The sequence below is a fragment of the Episyrphus balteatus genome, chromosome 3, assembly GCF_945859705.1.
Source record: "Episyrphus balteatus chromosome 3, idEpiBalt1.1, whole genome shotgun sequence".
In the NCBI taxonomy this organism is placed as follows: Eukaryota; Metazoa; Arthropoda; class Insecta; order Diptera; family Syrphidae; genus Episyrphus; species Episyrphus balteatus.
The window spans coordinates 55,487,553-55,503,072 of NC_079136.1; the positions used below are offsets into that span (position 1 = coordinate 55,487,553).

General features: G+C 31.6%; 1 protein-coding gene across 1 annotated transcript; it reads left to right on the forward strand.

The window, feature by feature from the left end:
• Window positions 1-13,387: 13,387 nt before the first annotated feature.
• On the forward strand, window positions 13,388-14,879 carry LOC129916006 (28S ribosomal protein S5, mitochondrial). Its single transcript, XM_055995762.1, has 2 exons — window positions 13,388-13,594; window positions 13,665-14,879. Exons 1-2 carry the CDS (start codon window positions 13,420-13,422, stop codon window positions 14,819-14,821), a joined length of 1,332 nt encoding a protein of 443 aa, XP_055851737.1. The 5' UTR covers window positions 13,388-13,419; the 3' UTR covers window positions 14,822-14,879.
• The last annotated feature ends 641 nt before the right edge of the window (window positions 14,880-15,520 follow it).

The window sequence follows — 15,520 nt, forward strand, 5'->3', positions numbered from 1 at the left end:
AAAATCGCCCTTAGGGTGATTTTGTTCACTAGAAGTTGAACATAACTTGGGGATTTTTATCTTCAACTTCTGAATGTTTTGTTCACGCAAAGTTGACGTTTTTAACTTTCGATTTCAAACTCGAGAGTTGATAAACTTTCGGTTTTCTCAACTTCCGGAAAAAGTAGAAGTTTGCCAACCAAACATGAGATTTTGCTTCAAAATTATTTTTTTTTTTAATTTTCCTGTCAAAATTTAATTTTACTGTTATTGTGAAAGCAAAATTAATGTTCCAAAGTAACGAAGTTTCGAAAAATAATCCTATTCTTTTAAGAGAAATCGATACAAAATGTTGCACCGCTAATTTTAAGAGCAAATTCATAAACATTCTTTTTTAAACAAAACAAAAACCAAAACAATTTTTAAAAAATTGAGAGAATTGCATAATATATTTTCTTATGTATTTCAATAAAAAAAACTTTAAATAAAAACATTCTATTCACGAAAATATACAAATATACAGTATTTTCTGGTGGTATCGATCTTGCAATAAGGAATTTTTCAGGTTATCTTTAATGATTTTTTGATAAAAATTTCTGTTTAAGATTACTGTCGACGAGGCGGACGCTAAAATGTTTTCACTTCCATCCAATTACATTTACTTCAGTTCAGTTATTACGCACTTTATATTTTTTTTTAAATTAACCATGAATTCGAATGCTGAAATTAATTTGATTTGGATTTTATGTAGACTTTTGAAAAATTCGTCATTTTGAACACTAGCAATGCAAAATAATACACAAACTTTAATAAAATTCTAACCGATGACGTAAAACATTCAAAATATGATTATAAACTGTCAATATTTTTGTTTGTTGTCACAAATATCCCAGGGATATTTTAAAAACTAAAAGTTAGCCAACTTTTGTTTTTTAAACTCGAGAGTTAAGAAAAAAATAGTGAACAAAATAGATTCTCAACTTTTGTTTTAACTCTCGAGTTTGAGTCAACTCACAAGTTTGTTAACTTGAGAGTTTGCTTCAAATTGAGCAATAGTGAACAAAATCGCCCTTAGTCAATTTGCCTTTATTTCCGTTCAGAAAATGGCGTTGCCTAAATATCTATAGTCCCTAATATTTCCTGAACGTGCCAATTTACAATCGATTGGTAGGTATATATAGCATTTGTGTTTCAAATCGAATTAATCACAAATTATTTATTTGACAGCTTTTCCTGATCGCTATAACCGGCTCCTAATTTAAGACGGAAGTCATCTTGGCAAAAAACTATGCAGAAATCCGCTTAATATAATACAGAATTCGCTTGTTTTTATGTTATCTTCGAGTTGTAATAATGATTTTTGGCAGTGTTGTTTATTTTAATGTTTCAATGAACATCTAAGTCACATAATTGTCAAAATATACTCGATTTTTTTTACCTTTTGGTGATTTTTTAATTTTATCCGTTTTTTCTAATACTCAGTAACTACTGATTTTATACAGTTAAACGCTTAACCAAACCGGAAGGGTCAAGGGAACACCAATGTTTGGGTGTGGAATACATATTTTTATATACAACCACCCGCACCGCTACCGCATACCTTTCCGGTATGGTCAAACCTTAACTATTGAAACAAAAAAAAGAGCAGCTTCTGAGGTTAAGAAAAAAACAGGGCTTTTATTAGAATGTATTTCTTTTTTTTACAAATCTTTCAATGTCAACCGTTGAAAAAAAAATGTTACCTTTGAAAAAAGAGGGGCTTTTACACTTCTTTTTTCAAGGTAACATTTTTTTTTTCATTAGCTTACCATTTTGAAAAAAATCGATGAATTGTGAATTGAAAACATATACCTATATTTTGAACCAACTTTTACAACCGAATTTTCATTTACTAACTAAGCAAGTGCAGAAAAAAGCTGGTTACGACAATTAACTATTACAGATATAAAAAAAAAAAACACAATAACTCTAAAATCAAACATTAAAAACATTGAGGGTAAAAATAAACCACTTGTTCTTGTTGCATGCATATATCAAGTAAAAAGGCTTAACGGAGATTATACTTACTTCCGCATTATAAATATGTTCAAGTCATATCCGCATAATAAAGTAACAAATAGATACCTGCACTAAAAGGGTGAGAAACAAAGATAGAAGAGGAAGACCTTTAAGAGTTGACCCTTAACATTGTTATTTCTATCTATCCGATTTTTGTCAATCTCAAAATCAAAAACAGCTGCTACCGATGAGCTACCAATTTATCCCTCATTTTTATCTAAATCACTATCAAAGTAATCTCCTTAGTTATCTGTAGTGTGTCATCAGAGAGAGCAATTATTTTGTCGCACATCTTTCTGATGGGAATCTATCTTAAGTTTTTTTTTTTCAAATTTTCTAACCAATTACCCTCTTGCAGAAAAATCTCGAAGAAGCCGATTCGGTGTATAGGTATTTCGTTCACATCCAATTATGTGTTTTGGATGCCGATGGGATTCAAAAAGGTGAGTAATGCCCATCATATCCATTAAGTGCATCTCTCTGATGGAATTCTGGACCAAATATCACATCTCAATCTTAATCTTATTTCGAGTTGCAAAAAACAATGTTTTGTTTATTGGAGAGAGAAGAAAAGAAGAAAGAAATTATTACGCTAAAGTATAGTCGTTTGGCCCATCAACTCATTGAAAAAAGATTCGAGGCCAATTATCTTTGATTCTTTGTTATGTTCCATCGTTTTTTTTTTTTTTTTTCTTCATTCGGCCATTGTGCTAGTGCATATTTCTCTTCGTCCACTCAACATCTCCAGGATGTCTACGGAATCAGACTGAGACGAACACGAAAGATCCCATGCGGTTGCAACAATGGACACAAACAATCCGATAATGTGACAAGATGTTATAGGAGAGACCGAGACCGTTAAGTATTTTAATTCTCGACTTAATTGAGCTACTGATTGTTGCCAGTAAATGGGTCCCATTATATTGCACAGTAAGTAATCAGAGAGTAAGGCGGACGACGGGGGCGTGATGGGTGATATGGAGAATGGATTGCATTCTTTTGGTTTTCTACTTTAGAGACGAGACACGGCACACAAATGGCTCGACGGGGTGCGTTCTTAATCCCGAGCTACTCGAGGACGTTATACAAAAGAAGTCGAAAATGCTTCAATTAATGCCATTCAACCGGATTCATTGGTGCGAGTAGTCGTGAGTGATATTGTGATGGGGATGATGGGGCGGTTACAGTGCAACCCCATTTGAACGCGACGCGACGGGTCGCAGGGTAAATATTCTCCCCAGAAAGGACTATGATGAAAATGACGATATATGGATACCCTCCTTACCATCCCTTATCATCATATCCCTGATGACTGTTGTTGTTATGTGTATATTTACGAGAGAGTCCTGTTGCCTATATGCAAGTGATTTACATTCGACTCCTTTTCATATTCACATCAAATTGATTGATGATCGCACTCTGGACTCTTTGAAGGGATTACAACAGCTCTAAGGATAAGGATTACAATATTGTAAGATGTAAATAAGCCCTAAAGCGAATATGGCGAGACATTATGCATTTGTATATGGCTGCGCTCTGATGGTACGACTACTTTATGAGTGGTGTTCGAGTGAAAAGGCTTAAATTGTTTTACAAAGCGATAAGATAATTGATGACTTTGGTTTTGTTTGGTTGGGAGAGGCGTTACTTTACAATATTCAATTGTGTCTTACCAGAATAATGTACTCGTATGAAGTCAGTCAATTGAGAAATTTAAGAAGATGTTTTACATGATTATAGGTTATATGGCAATGGGACAAACATTTATGAGAAATGATGAATAAATTGAGTTATGTATATATTTCCTTGACAGAAGTAGATTGATTTAAGTATCAAGGTCAATATAGCAAAATTAAAAGATACAAATAAAAACGAATATAGTGAAGGAGACAGTTTTTCAGGAGTACTGTTACAGTTTTAAATCAATTAAGACATGTAGAAATAATTTTAATACTTTCGATATAGGGCGAGTTAAGGATTCGGAAAAAATCGAATTCGAGAATACAATCTATTTGTCTGTCCATCTGTAAATACCTCGAGCTACATCCTAAGCTATACCTCAAACTTGGAAGTAAATAGTTTTGGGTAAAAATTAAATTTTTTTTAGGACCAAAACCAACGGTACCTGTCATATAACAGAAATAGAAACGTTATAAACAGTACTTGCGATAGAACCTTTTTTTACCGACTTCCAAAAAAGAGGAAGTTGTGATTCAATTTTGATAATTCTTTTTGTATTGGAAAGCTGGTGTTCCTGCAGTGTTTAACTTCGTTCAGTTCTGGGCATAGAAACTATTAGCAAAACCATAAAACCCAGTTTTGATCTTTGTTTTTTTTGTTAAAAATGATTATGTGTATTTGGTTTCTAAATATTGGGTACACGACAAACCCGATTTCAACCAAAATTTTAGAAAAAATTGAACTAACACGTTTTTGAATTTTTGAAAAATATTTCCCAATTTTTGAAAAAAAAAATATTTTTTTCAAAATAACATACCACCAATGTAAGAAACTTTTTATATGTACAAAATTATTAAAAAAAAAATGGCTTTAACGACTTTTATTTTTTTTTTATAAAAATTCAGATAACGCAAAATGATCAAAATCATTAAAAACGGTATTTCATTTATTACAAAAACAGATTTTATGAATTTTTTACATTATCGTTATCTAATTTATTTATTCAACACGTTAAATACTGACGCAGTAATCTCTTATATTATGACATTATGTACAATAATGTTTTAACGAATTTTAATTTTCGCCTTATTTTTTTTTTTATTAAAAACATTGAGATAAAAGCTACTTGTAACATAAAACCAAGTAGATATGTATGTGCGACCCAGTCGTGTATTTTATTTTTCAACTCTCGTCACCGTGGTTAGTTAAAAATGCTTTAACCTCTATGGGTTTAAAATTTGCCGTTGTTGCCGAATTGTTATTTTTAAATAAAAAAAAAAGGTTTTTTGAACAAATTTTATTTAAAATTCATAAATAAAATTTTATCAAAAGAAAAGATAAGATTGCCTAGGTTATTCTACGAAAAAATTATTTAAGTTGTTGGACAATTTTCCATCATTTAAGTGATTTTTCTCACAAATTGGCTTTAAACAGAAAAATAATTATTTGAATAGAACCCACAATACTAAGATATTCATTTTTTGTATACCTACCTACTAGAAAAGGCTGTTCCTAATTTTTAAATGAAATTCAAGTATATTCAACAAAAACATAACTGTTATAAAAAGAGCGAAGTTTTTTTATGTTAAAACTATGCTGGCACAAAAAGCACTGAGATGTTAAAGTGTACCAAGTTCTAGAGAATTGTTTTTTTTTTGTATTAATTAAATTTTGGTTGTTTTTTGACAAATTTTCTTTTAATAAACATTTTTTTTTATGTTTTTTGAAAACTTGCCAAGTAAACAACCGAAATTTAATTGATTCAAATTTAAAACCAAACCTTAGAACTTGGTGCACTTTATAACATCTCAGTGCTTTTTGTGACAGTATAGTATTCCTTTGTATGCACAACAATTATTGCTCAAAATTTATAGTTTCTATGATAACGGGAAGTGCTCCATAATTTTGATCATCTGTCAGTGAGTGAGTCAGTCAGTTACGGTTTTTGTGATTTTTTTTAGATCAATGAAGAAAACTTTTCTTAAATTAACTTCTAATTACTAACTAAGAGAAGTTTCGCAATTAATCTGAATCTAAATGGCCAAATCATATTAATGTTTACTATTAAAATAAGGTATGTTTTTGACTTCAGCTTAATTAATTTATTTATTACAATATTGTGTGTATAAGTCAAGATCTGTTTCTGGACTACATGTAAATGCGTTTCCTTTGAAACTATTGAAATCCACTTCTCATTTTAATTCATGCATTATTATGCACAGCAAAATGGTCAAATGGCAGACACTGGTTAATATTGATTTTAATTTTTGTACTCCAATTTAATTGCAATGAAATTTCAATATTTCCATCCAAAATATAAACCGACTTACGTCTGATTTTACCTTGCATCACCCCAATTCCCTACACACCCCAAATTTCAGTGCAGCAATAAGCTCCTTTATGAGTTGAATTTCCATTTACGATACATTTTCAAGTAGGGCACCTCTCTCAGTGTATAAATATCTGTGTATATCCAGCGATCAATAAATCACTTGAAATTATATTCATTTTCGATTCATTGGAATTAATTTGCGTTACATTTGTGAGAAGATTAAAATTTTATTGTTTTCGACATTGCATAATTAATGTGGCAGGAGAAATCAAATAACATACAATATACCTATCTACGTACAACTGTGTAGTAGTTGAAAATTTAATGAATGTCCGCTCTGCTTTTAGGTTATTACTTTTCGGAATTTAATAATTGAGAAATTGTACAGTATGGTAAATATGTATTATTTAAATTTGATTGGTATTATTACTTAAATTAAGAAAGCCAAGTCGTATACCCCGGTAAAACTAAAGTTATTTACTTAAAGCATGCTATCTGATAATACATGGTAAGCTTCAAGAAATTGCTTGAAACGGGAGCAAAATCGTATGCCATTGTACCGATACTATAGGGAAACCGACGAAGTTACGAATACCAGAGTTACGGGCGAAAGAGTTACGAGCGTCAAAGTTACGCGAAACCGAAGTTACGAAAAACTAGAGTTACGAATTCTAAAGCTATGTTAAGCTATGACATGTGATTTTTGGGTTGGCAACAATTGCGAGGAATGGAAATACAAACAAGAGATTAACATTTTTCTCATTGGTCAGAACTAAATGAGTAAAGCGAAAATGGGTGTTATTTAATCTTGTAAAATTTTGATTGGATTGGTATAGATATACATATATGGTTTTGTTTTTGTGAGAAGATCGCAAAAACGTTGAAATAGAAAAAAAAAACATAAGTAGGTATACTTATGTAAGTTTGGGGGACATATGTAATTGAAATTAACTTCTTATTTGTCCAACTAATATTGCACCTACGTATCGATATTCTCTTATTTATGTTTCCATAATTCCATATCGTTCCTCGCAATTGTTGCCAACCCAAAAATCACATGTCATAGCTTAACATAACTTTAGAATTCGTAGCTCTAGTTTTTCGTAACTTCGGTTTCGCCTAACTTTGACGGCCGTAACTCTGTCGCGCGTAACTCTGTTATTCGTAACTCCGTTACCATTTTATACTATAGTACCTACGAACAGTGTCTCAAGAAGAAGATCTCAAAAAATAAAAACCAAACTAATCTAATCTACATAATTATATTCTACATACTAAACAAATAATGCTGCTACTAAAACATTTTTGAGAATATAAAAAAATTGTCAAGAAATTTGAGATTCTTAAAACACCCAATTAATATTACAATATTTTATATGTATGTTTTAGGTGACCAATTTTTTAATGAATTTGGTAATGCAGGCTATTTTGGTCAATTGATTTTAAATGCATTAGCAATAACATAAGTACCTGTAACTACACTGTGATAATTTATGTTTGTCTTTTTAATTTATTAGTCTCTTGTTTTTAATGTAAATTTATTAGATAGTTTAAATATTTTTCTTTAATTTTTCTTTTTTGAAACTAAATAAAAACAAAATTACAAAACAATACAAAAATACATAAAATACTACAAAAAAACAACATGTAAGTTTTAAAAACTAACCAAATTGTATAAAATAATAAACAAACAAATTTTTTCATAATGTTAAATTTAAGATCAATAAAAACCTTTGAAGAAGTTGTGAATAGCGACGGGTAAAAGATGAAATAAAGTTTTTTTATTTGCATTTAAAATTAATTGACCAAAATAGCCTGCATTGCCAAATATAAATCTACAAACATTACAATATTTTATTCAAGTTGCTCTCAAGTAAATTGAAGGGCTAAGTTTACAATTTTTGTTTTTGAGTTTTTTTTTTATAATATAGTTAACGTCGACAGATGAAAAACAGGTATAACTTTTTCCAGAGACGTCAGATTGTCTTGATTTTAGAATCAGCATTAAAAAATACCTTGAAATCATGTATCATATGTGTATATAATACCATAGCCTATTTTTGCTAATTTTGAAAACCTCCATTTCGCGATTTGACCTTGAAATCGCGACAAGCGGACATGAGATTTTTCTAGACTTTTGAGATATGTTATAGAATGGCAAAAGGAAGATATTGAGCAAAAAAAATTTCTACTAACATTCATTCCGAGATTTACCCCTTTTTTCTCCTTATTTGACTGTATTAATTCTCTTATTTTTATAGAAAAGAGTATCTCTTAATTTATGTTTTTGATACAAATTAAAAGAGAAAAGAGCTTATTCTTATTTTATCAAAACCCGAAAAGTGCAACTTTATGACTTAACCCCTTTGTACCCGGCGGCAGAGAAATATGAATAGCAAAAAGTTATGTTCCAAAATAATAAATAGCAAAACTAATGTGTTATTCTCATGTTACATGTAAGTAAGATACACTGCCTTTGACCACCAAAAAAAGTCGGCCAACTGAGAAAATAACTTTTTATAAAACAATAATGTATGCTACTTCTTCTTAGACAAAAAACTACTTTCTGGATTAACATTTTTTATATCTTTTTTTTTTTCAAAATTATGATCTAAAAAAAATATGGATTTCAGTCCCTTTTTTGATAAAAAAAATTAAAAGTATGATATTTGACTAACTTTTTCTACTAATGCAGTAACTAGGCATTACACGGTGTAACAACACTCAAAATACAAAAATATACGCGGGCGGAGACCTATTACGTTTTGTAGAGCTAGTCGTGTTAGTAAAGATAGTCAAGGACAAAAACACTGTGGCGTATGTGCAACTTTTTTTATTTTCAAAAAATGATAAACGGATGAAATAAACCTATAAGGACACTTTCAAGCTAACGTGTTTCTATTGTCATCATCACGCAAAAAGACGACCTTTTCCTCTTAGGGCTGTAAAAGTAACAACAAAATGAGTAACCGCATGTATACGTTACTTTTGATACTAGTACCCGCATCAATAATATCGTTACTCGTTACTTTCGTATATTTCTCATTTTTCGCATATTTCGTATGTTTCGTGTGTTTCGCATGTTTCGTTACTTTCGCATGCTTCGTGTGATTCGTACATTTCGTATATTTCATGTATTTGATACGTTTCGTATGTTTGGTATTTTAAGCATGTTTCGTACATTGGTATAAGGGTGTAAAAAAATTTTTTTTGAAAACAACCAAAAACAATTTCTATAATCTAAGCTACATTTTAAGGTCATAAACATTAAAATTAGTGGCGGCAAAACTTTGGTAATTTTTTGTTTATATTCGTTCAGTAATCTTATCACAATTCTTTAGAGACCTTTATTTCAAAAGGACAACGCGCAGATCTCGAAATATTAACACTTCAATACAAACATGTCGAACAATTTTTTCTATTGAGAGTGATTTTCAAACCTCGTTTTCTCTGCTTTTTTTTGTGTTGAAAATTTTGCACCGAAAATAAAATAATTTTTTGAAAAACCAAAAAAAAATTTGTACATTCTTAAGCTAAATATCAATACCATTAACACCAAGGCCATTAGCAGATTGGTTCTTCTTCTTCTTCTTCTCCATTATCGACGATAGTCATGATCTCGGATGGGGTCACAACTCTCCCACTCTACTGCTTCACACTACGGCTCCGCATGTGGGGTTCGCCGGCACCTTGGCACTACTGTTTTAATATAGGCAAAAGTAAACTCCAGATAATTATCTGCAGTTAGCATTCTGACTATGGTTACGATACCGACACGAGATGCGAAATGCGACAAATTGAGTGTATCACTTTATTTTGTATCTCTTACATCGGATTTAGGGCCGGTTTGTTGACACTCGATTATCTTTTAATCAAGGATTATTCCATACAAAAATCCTTGATTAAAAGATAATCGAGTGTGAAACTGGAATCGCGTCGTTACTCGTATGTTTCGTATCTCGTACGCTTCGTATGTTTCGTTACTTCAGTACCCAGTAACGAAACATACGAGTAACGATACTGTTTAGAAAGTAAAGTTTCGTTACTCGTTACTGAAGTGAATACCCGCATTTTAGTAACGAATACATACGATTTGCTACAGCTCTATATTTCCACACTGAGAAAAAAGACCACCTAAAAACAAGTGGATTCTGCATTAAATTTAGTGAATTTCTGCATGGTTTCATTGTATATATATTCTTATAGTACTCTCATGAAGTAGAATTTTCTGTTTTGCGTCGCCACCGCTGGGATCGCTAGTTTATTTTATGTTTGAACCTTATGCAGAAAATTGAAGTGCAGATCTACCAAAAGATGTCGCTAAAGTATTTTCATGGATTGATAGTACTATAGAAATATATATACAAAGATGGTTTCTTGCCAATATGACTTTCCGTCTTAAATAAGGCGGACAAATCTTCTTAATTTCTTGAATGTGCTAATTTAAATGAAATCCACTTAAGTAAAGAATAATATATTAATATTGCGTATGCGTACACTCAGGGAAAAAAATAGTTATTTTGCATAGTCACTTTATAGAAATCAATGAAATTTCGCGAATAACTATTTTTTTGACAAAAAAATAGTTTTAAAAAAATAGTTTAAAATAACTATTATAAATTATAATAGTCACATGCGACAGTAAAATAGTTAAAAGTAACTATTTTGTATAGTTACAGAAAACTGTTTGTAGAAGCGTGCCGGTGCGAGTACAAGTTTCAAGTCGTGAGGTACAAAAATAGAGACTTTATTTAAAATTAACTAGATGCCTGTTGTGCTTTTTAAACAAAGAATCTATTGTCGAGTAAAACCAGTGTGAAACATTACAATTTTTTTTCAGGAATAAATGTAAAACATTTAAGGTATAACTACAACACGGCCACTTTTTGCAAAAACTCAAAATATGAAAATTTTCAAACTCATTTTGTGATAGTTTTTCCGATCGCAAAATTTGAAATAATGATGCAGAAAGCTTAGTTTTTTGATTTCAAAAACAATTTTTGTAGTTTTTTCTAAAAACTAATAGTGCAAAAATAAAATAAAAAATTTTTGTATATGAGGTTCCGGAATTTCACGTTCATATGGAGCCGATTCTGAAACATGAAATTCCAATATAATAGGGTATTCACGATTCGATGCAAATGGGTCCTGTATCGTTGCAAAAGTGTAAAATTAGGGGTATACACGATTCGATGCAAATGGTCTTGTATCCTTGTAAAAGTGCTAAAGTGTAGCATTTTCTTTAAATAAATCAACCAAATATACAGACTTCATTTTTTTTCTACACTTTTACACTTTTGCTATATCCTAATCCTAACCCTACCCAACTATCACAACAGCTTCTATAAATTGAGATCTCACAGGTACTACTTTTTATACAGCTTGTATTGAGCTTGCTTCAGAATTTAATTGCTTTTAGAAGTTTGAACTTGTTTAATAACTTCTAATAAGTTGTTTAACAACTGTTAAAGAAACTTAAACGAAAAAAGTTTAATTATATATTTTTTATTTTGTTTTGCTGAATTGTTATATTTATATTCTTTAGTTGTATAGCTTTCTTCAAATTCAATTAAAACGCCATTTTTTATTTTTTAATATTTTGCCAATATATTTCGAGGTGATTTACACCTAGAACTATATATACAATGAGTACAATTCGTTTAATACCTTCCTTTCACCAGTAGATGTCCTCACAAATTTTGAATTTAAACATGATTTTGGTTTGTACATGAACTTGAATAGCTCACTCCAGACACCCACCTTTCAATAAATATGTACAGAAATAAAAAAAAAAAGGTTCGTGTTTTGAATTTATTATATTGTTTTTTTATGAATTTATTTCCTACTGAGCACTTAAATTGTTTTTAATTGTTTTGAGCTCAACTCCACAGTTGAATGTGTTGGTGCCATTTAAAATGCACTGGAAAACTACCACATATAAGCACTGTGGAGTTTTTCCTCTCATTGCAGCTTGTAGGGTGGAAGAGAAAAACCAACCGAAGTCGCGTCTCTAGGTATTCCTTCCTCTATGGTTTAGTATTTGACTTTTGGTTTTGATATTGAATAATCTAGGTCGGACACTTTTTGGTTTTGACATTGAATAATTTAGCTCAGACATTTTTTTTGACATTTCTGCTATTTGAACTGATTAAGTTTTTGATTTCATTAATGAATATACCATAAACAAAAAATACCAAGACTGGAAACTCGGCGGTCAACTGACGCCTACAAGCTGCGAGGTGTGGTGAATGTCGTGAACCTATCGTTGTGTTCGTGTTGGATGTGTGGTGAATGTCGTGAATCTATAAATGTGTGCGTGTTAACGACATTTACCAACGTGGTGGCTTTCACATATATTCACAGACAACATTGAACACAAAAGGGTTTTGGGGGGAAGACGTAGGAAATTTTCCAGTCTTGGTATTTTTTGTTTATGGAATATACTAGGATTAGGATGGCCGAGTGGGTTGAGTGGCGGACTGCCACCAAGTAGGTACGAAGTTCGATTCCTGGGTGTGGTAAAAAAATTATATACTTTTAAAATTATTATCAATAGATATACTTAAAAATAATATATATAATTTCAGGTCAAAAGATAAAATTCATGATTTAAAATAAAATAAAAACCAGTTAAAAAAGAATTCTTTTTTGTTTTTGTAGTTGTTTTTTTAATTTCGATAAGACATGTATTAAAGAGCTATACAAGCTCTTCCGAAGCTATCTGTCAAATCTCAAAGCTTCGGTAGAGCTTCGGTAAAGCTTCTTTTAAACTTCTTATAGAGGGTCAAACTTGTATAGCGTTCTCCTTTTTCCATGCCCAACAACCTTACTAAAGTTTAAAAGAAGCTGAAATATAGCTTTTGTAATACCTTAACCGAAGCTGAAATGTTAGTTGGGTATTGCAACAAAAAATACAATGGTGCAAAAATTTCTCTGTTGTAGTTGTTGACTTTAAAGATGAATGAAAAATAGTGAGCTAATTGATACCTACCACATATATAAAAGACATTGTTGCATGGCGACCGGTAAGTTATGCGGTAGTGGTACGGGTAAATGTACGAAAAAAACCCACACCTTATATTGACCTACTATTTCTTATTCTTAAATGCTCACGTTTCAGTTTCGAATTTTTTTCATACAATTACCCGTACTTCTACCGCATACTTTTCCGGTGTGCTCACGGCTTTAATTTTGTCCATTCAAAAAAACCTGTAATGTGCGTTAACCTTAAGAAACATAACTATCGCCATCTATACGCCACTAACTAGAACCATAACAAATCAACTCAACATCAACCGCTGTACAAACTATTTCCAAATGTCACTTGCAACAGAAACGTCACTGTCAAAATCGACCAAGTGAAAAAAAAAATGGCAGCACGAATATTATCAACTTCTGGACAATTATTAAAATCCTTTCAAAATTTAAATATTTCATGCAAAACAACAGCAAATGTAATCCAACAAAATGAATTAACAAGTAGCTTACTAAAAACTGCATTGCCAATCTTATCATCCACTCGAAACACAAGTTTTTTCAACAAACGTAAGTGACTTCTTCAATGACATTTTGTTTGGTTATGTGACCATCATCATATTTCTTCTATTTGTAACAGTTCCCGCTGAAGATCTCTGGCGTGGAGTAGTCTCTGTCAGTAATGCTGGTAAAAAACGAGGTCGTGGTCGTGGTGCTGGCCGTAAACTTGTCAAAGATTTAAATCGTGGCCAAGTTATTGGAGTTGGAAGCACCAATGTACAATGGCCAGGTTTAAATTCTCCAATTATTCGCGGCAAAGAATTGGTCAAACAACAACGACTTCCCGATGACCCTGAAAGAGAAAAGAAACTTATCAAACTTCGTGATTCAATGACTGGCTTTCGTGCCATGAAATTGAGTCCTATCGATCGTGGTTGGTCTGGGACAAAGTTGCCCGGACGCAGCATTGGACCACCCGATCCAGTTGGCGAAGATAATTTCGAAGGTTTCGATACAATTGTCTTGGAAAACAAGATTGTTTTCATTATGAAGGGAAATATGGGTCGAACAAGACGATATTCAGTTTTGTCTGTCACTGGCAATGGAAATGGTTTGGCTGGGTTTTCTTTAGCCAAAGGCACGGAAGTTCGGGCGGCTTTGAGAAAATCCAAAAACCGTGCCGGACAGAAACTAATGAATATCAAATTGTGTGACAATCACACTGTATTCCATGACTTTTATTGTCAATTTGGAAAAACTAAAGTATTTGTCTCTAAAAAGCCTGAAGGTTATGGGCTAGTTTGCCATCGTGCAATCCAGGCAATCTGTAAAGTAATTGGCATAAAAGATTTACATGCGAAAGTTGAAGGTTCAACCAATCTTCAACATGTTGTAAAGGCATTCTTCATTGGCCTACTACAACAGAAGACACATGAACAAATTGCCGAAGAAAAAGGATTGCATTTGGTTGAATTTAGAAAGGAATTGGGTGGTTTGCCTCGTGTGGTAGCAAGTCCGAATGTTTGTAGGAAAAAGGAAGATATTGAGATAAATGAAGTGATGGATTTCACTCAATATGCTTTGAATGATAAAATTGTATTGAAGCGGAAGAAATTTCCACCATTCTTTGCAAATACTCGTGGATATGAGTTGTATTTGAAGAAGAGAGAATATTTGAGGAATCAAGATAATGTGAGAGTTGATTTGACCGCACATTATGGAGAGTTGAGAAGTTTTCTTACGGATAAGTATCCGGAATGTCGACCACATAAATTTCAGAGAGAGAAGGAGGAATAAAGAGATCAAACAAAAATTGTTATAAATAAATAAGAAAGAATAAATTTTAAAAATTAAATAGTTTTGGCTTTTTGTATTTTATATATGTAAGTTCTGGGCATGAAAAAAAATAAAGTTGATGGAAAATTACGAATATGGTAGGTAGAAGTATGAAGTTTTTTTTTATCAGGTGCTTTTTATTTTGATTCTTATTTCTCGTATCTTTGCACTTGTTTATTGGAAGTCTGTGTGTGTGTGTGTCTGTAGTGTTCCACTTCATTCAGTTTCATAATGTATCTGAGACAAAATGAAAAGAAACAGTGTCAATTAAAAAGTGTTGCCAATGTACTTAAATTAAAATCTATTAGTACGTTTGGTGTAAGTCTAGTACGCTGCTGATGCGAAACGAAATTTCGTAGATCTCAACCAGAAAAACGAAATAATTGCGTACTCTCAGCGCAAAATGTTTAGAGTATTCAAAATTGAAAAGCGAAATAGTAAAATAAAAAGAAACACAAATATAAGAAAGACATGCAATGACAAAATGAAAACCAAACAAAAAAAAAACTCAAATATTCGGAATTTCGCACAGCTGTCAGTACCAAACGAACAATAAAAAAATTTATCTCGTAAACCGGGTGAAAACCAAAACAAACAAAATTTTTCAAGGACGCGCGCAATTTTAAAGAACTGTTTTTTGTTAAATAAAACTCATACAAA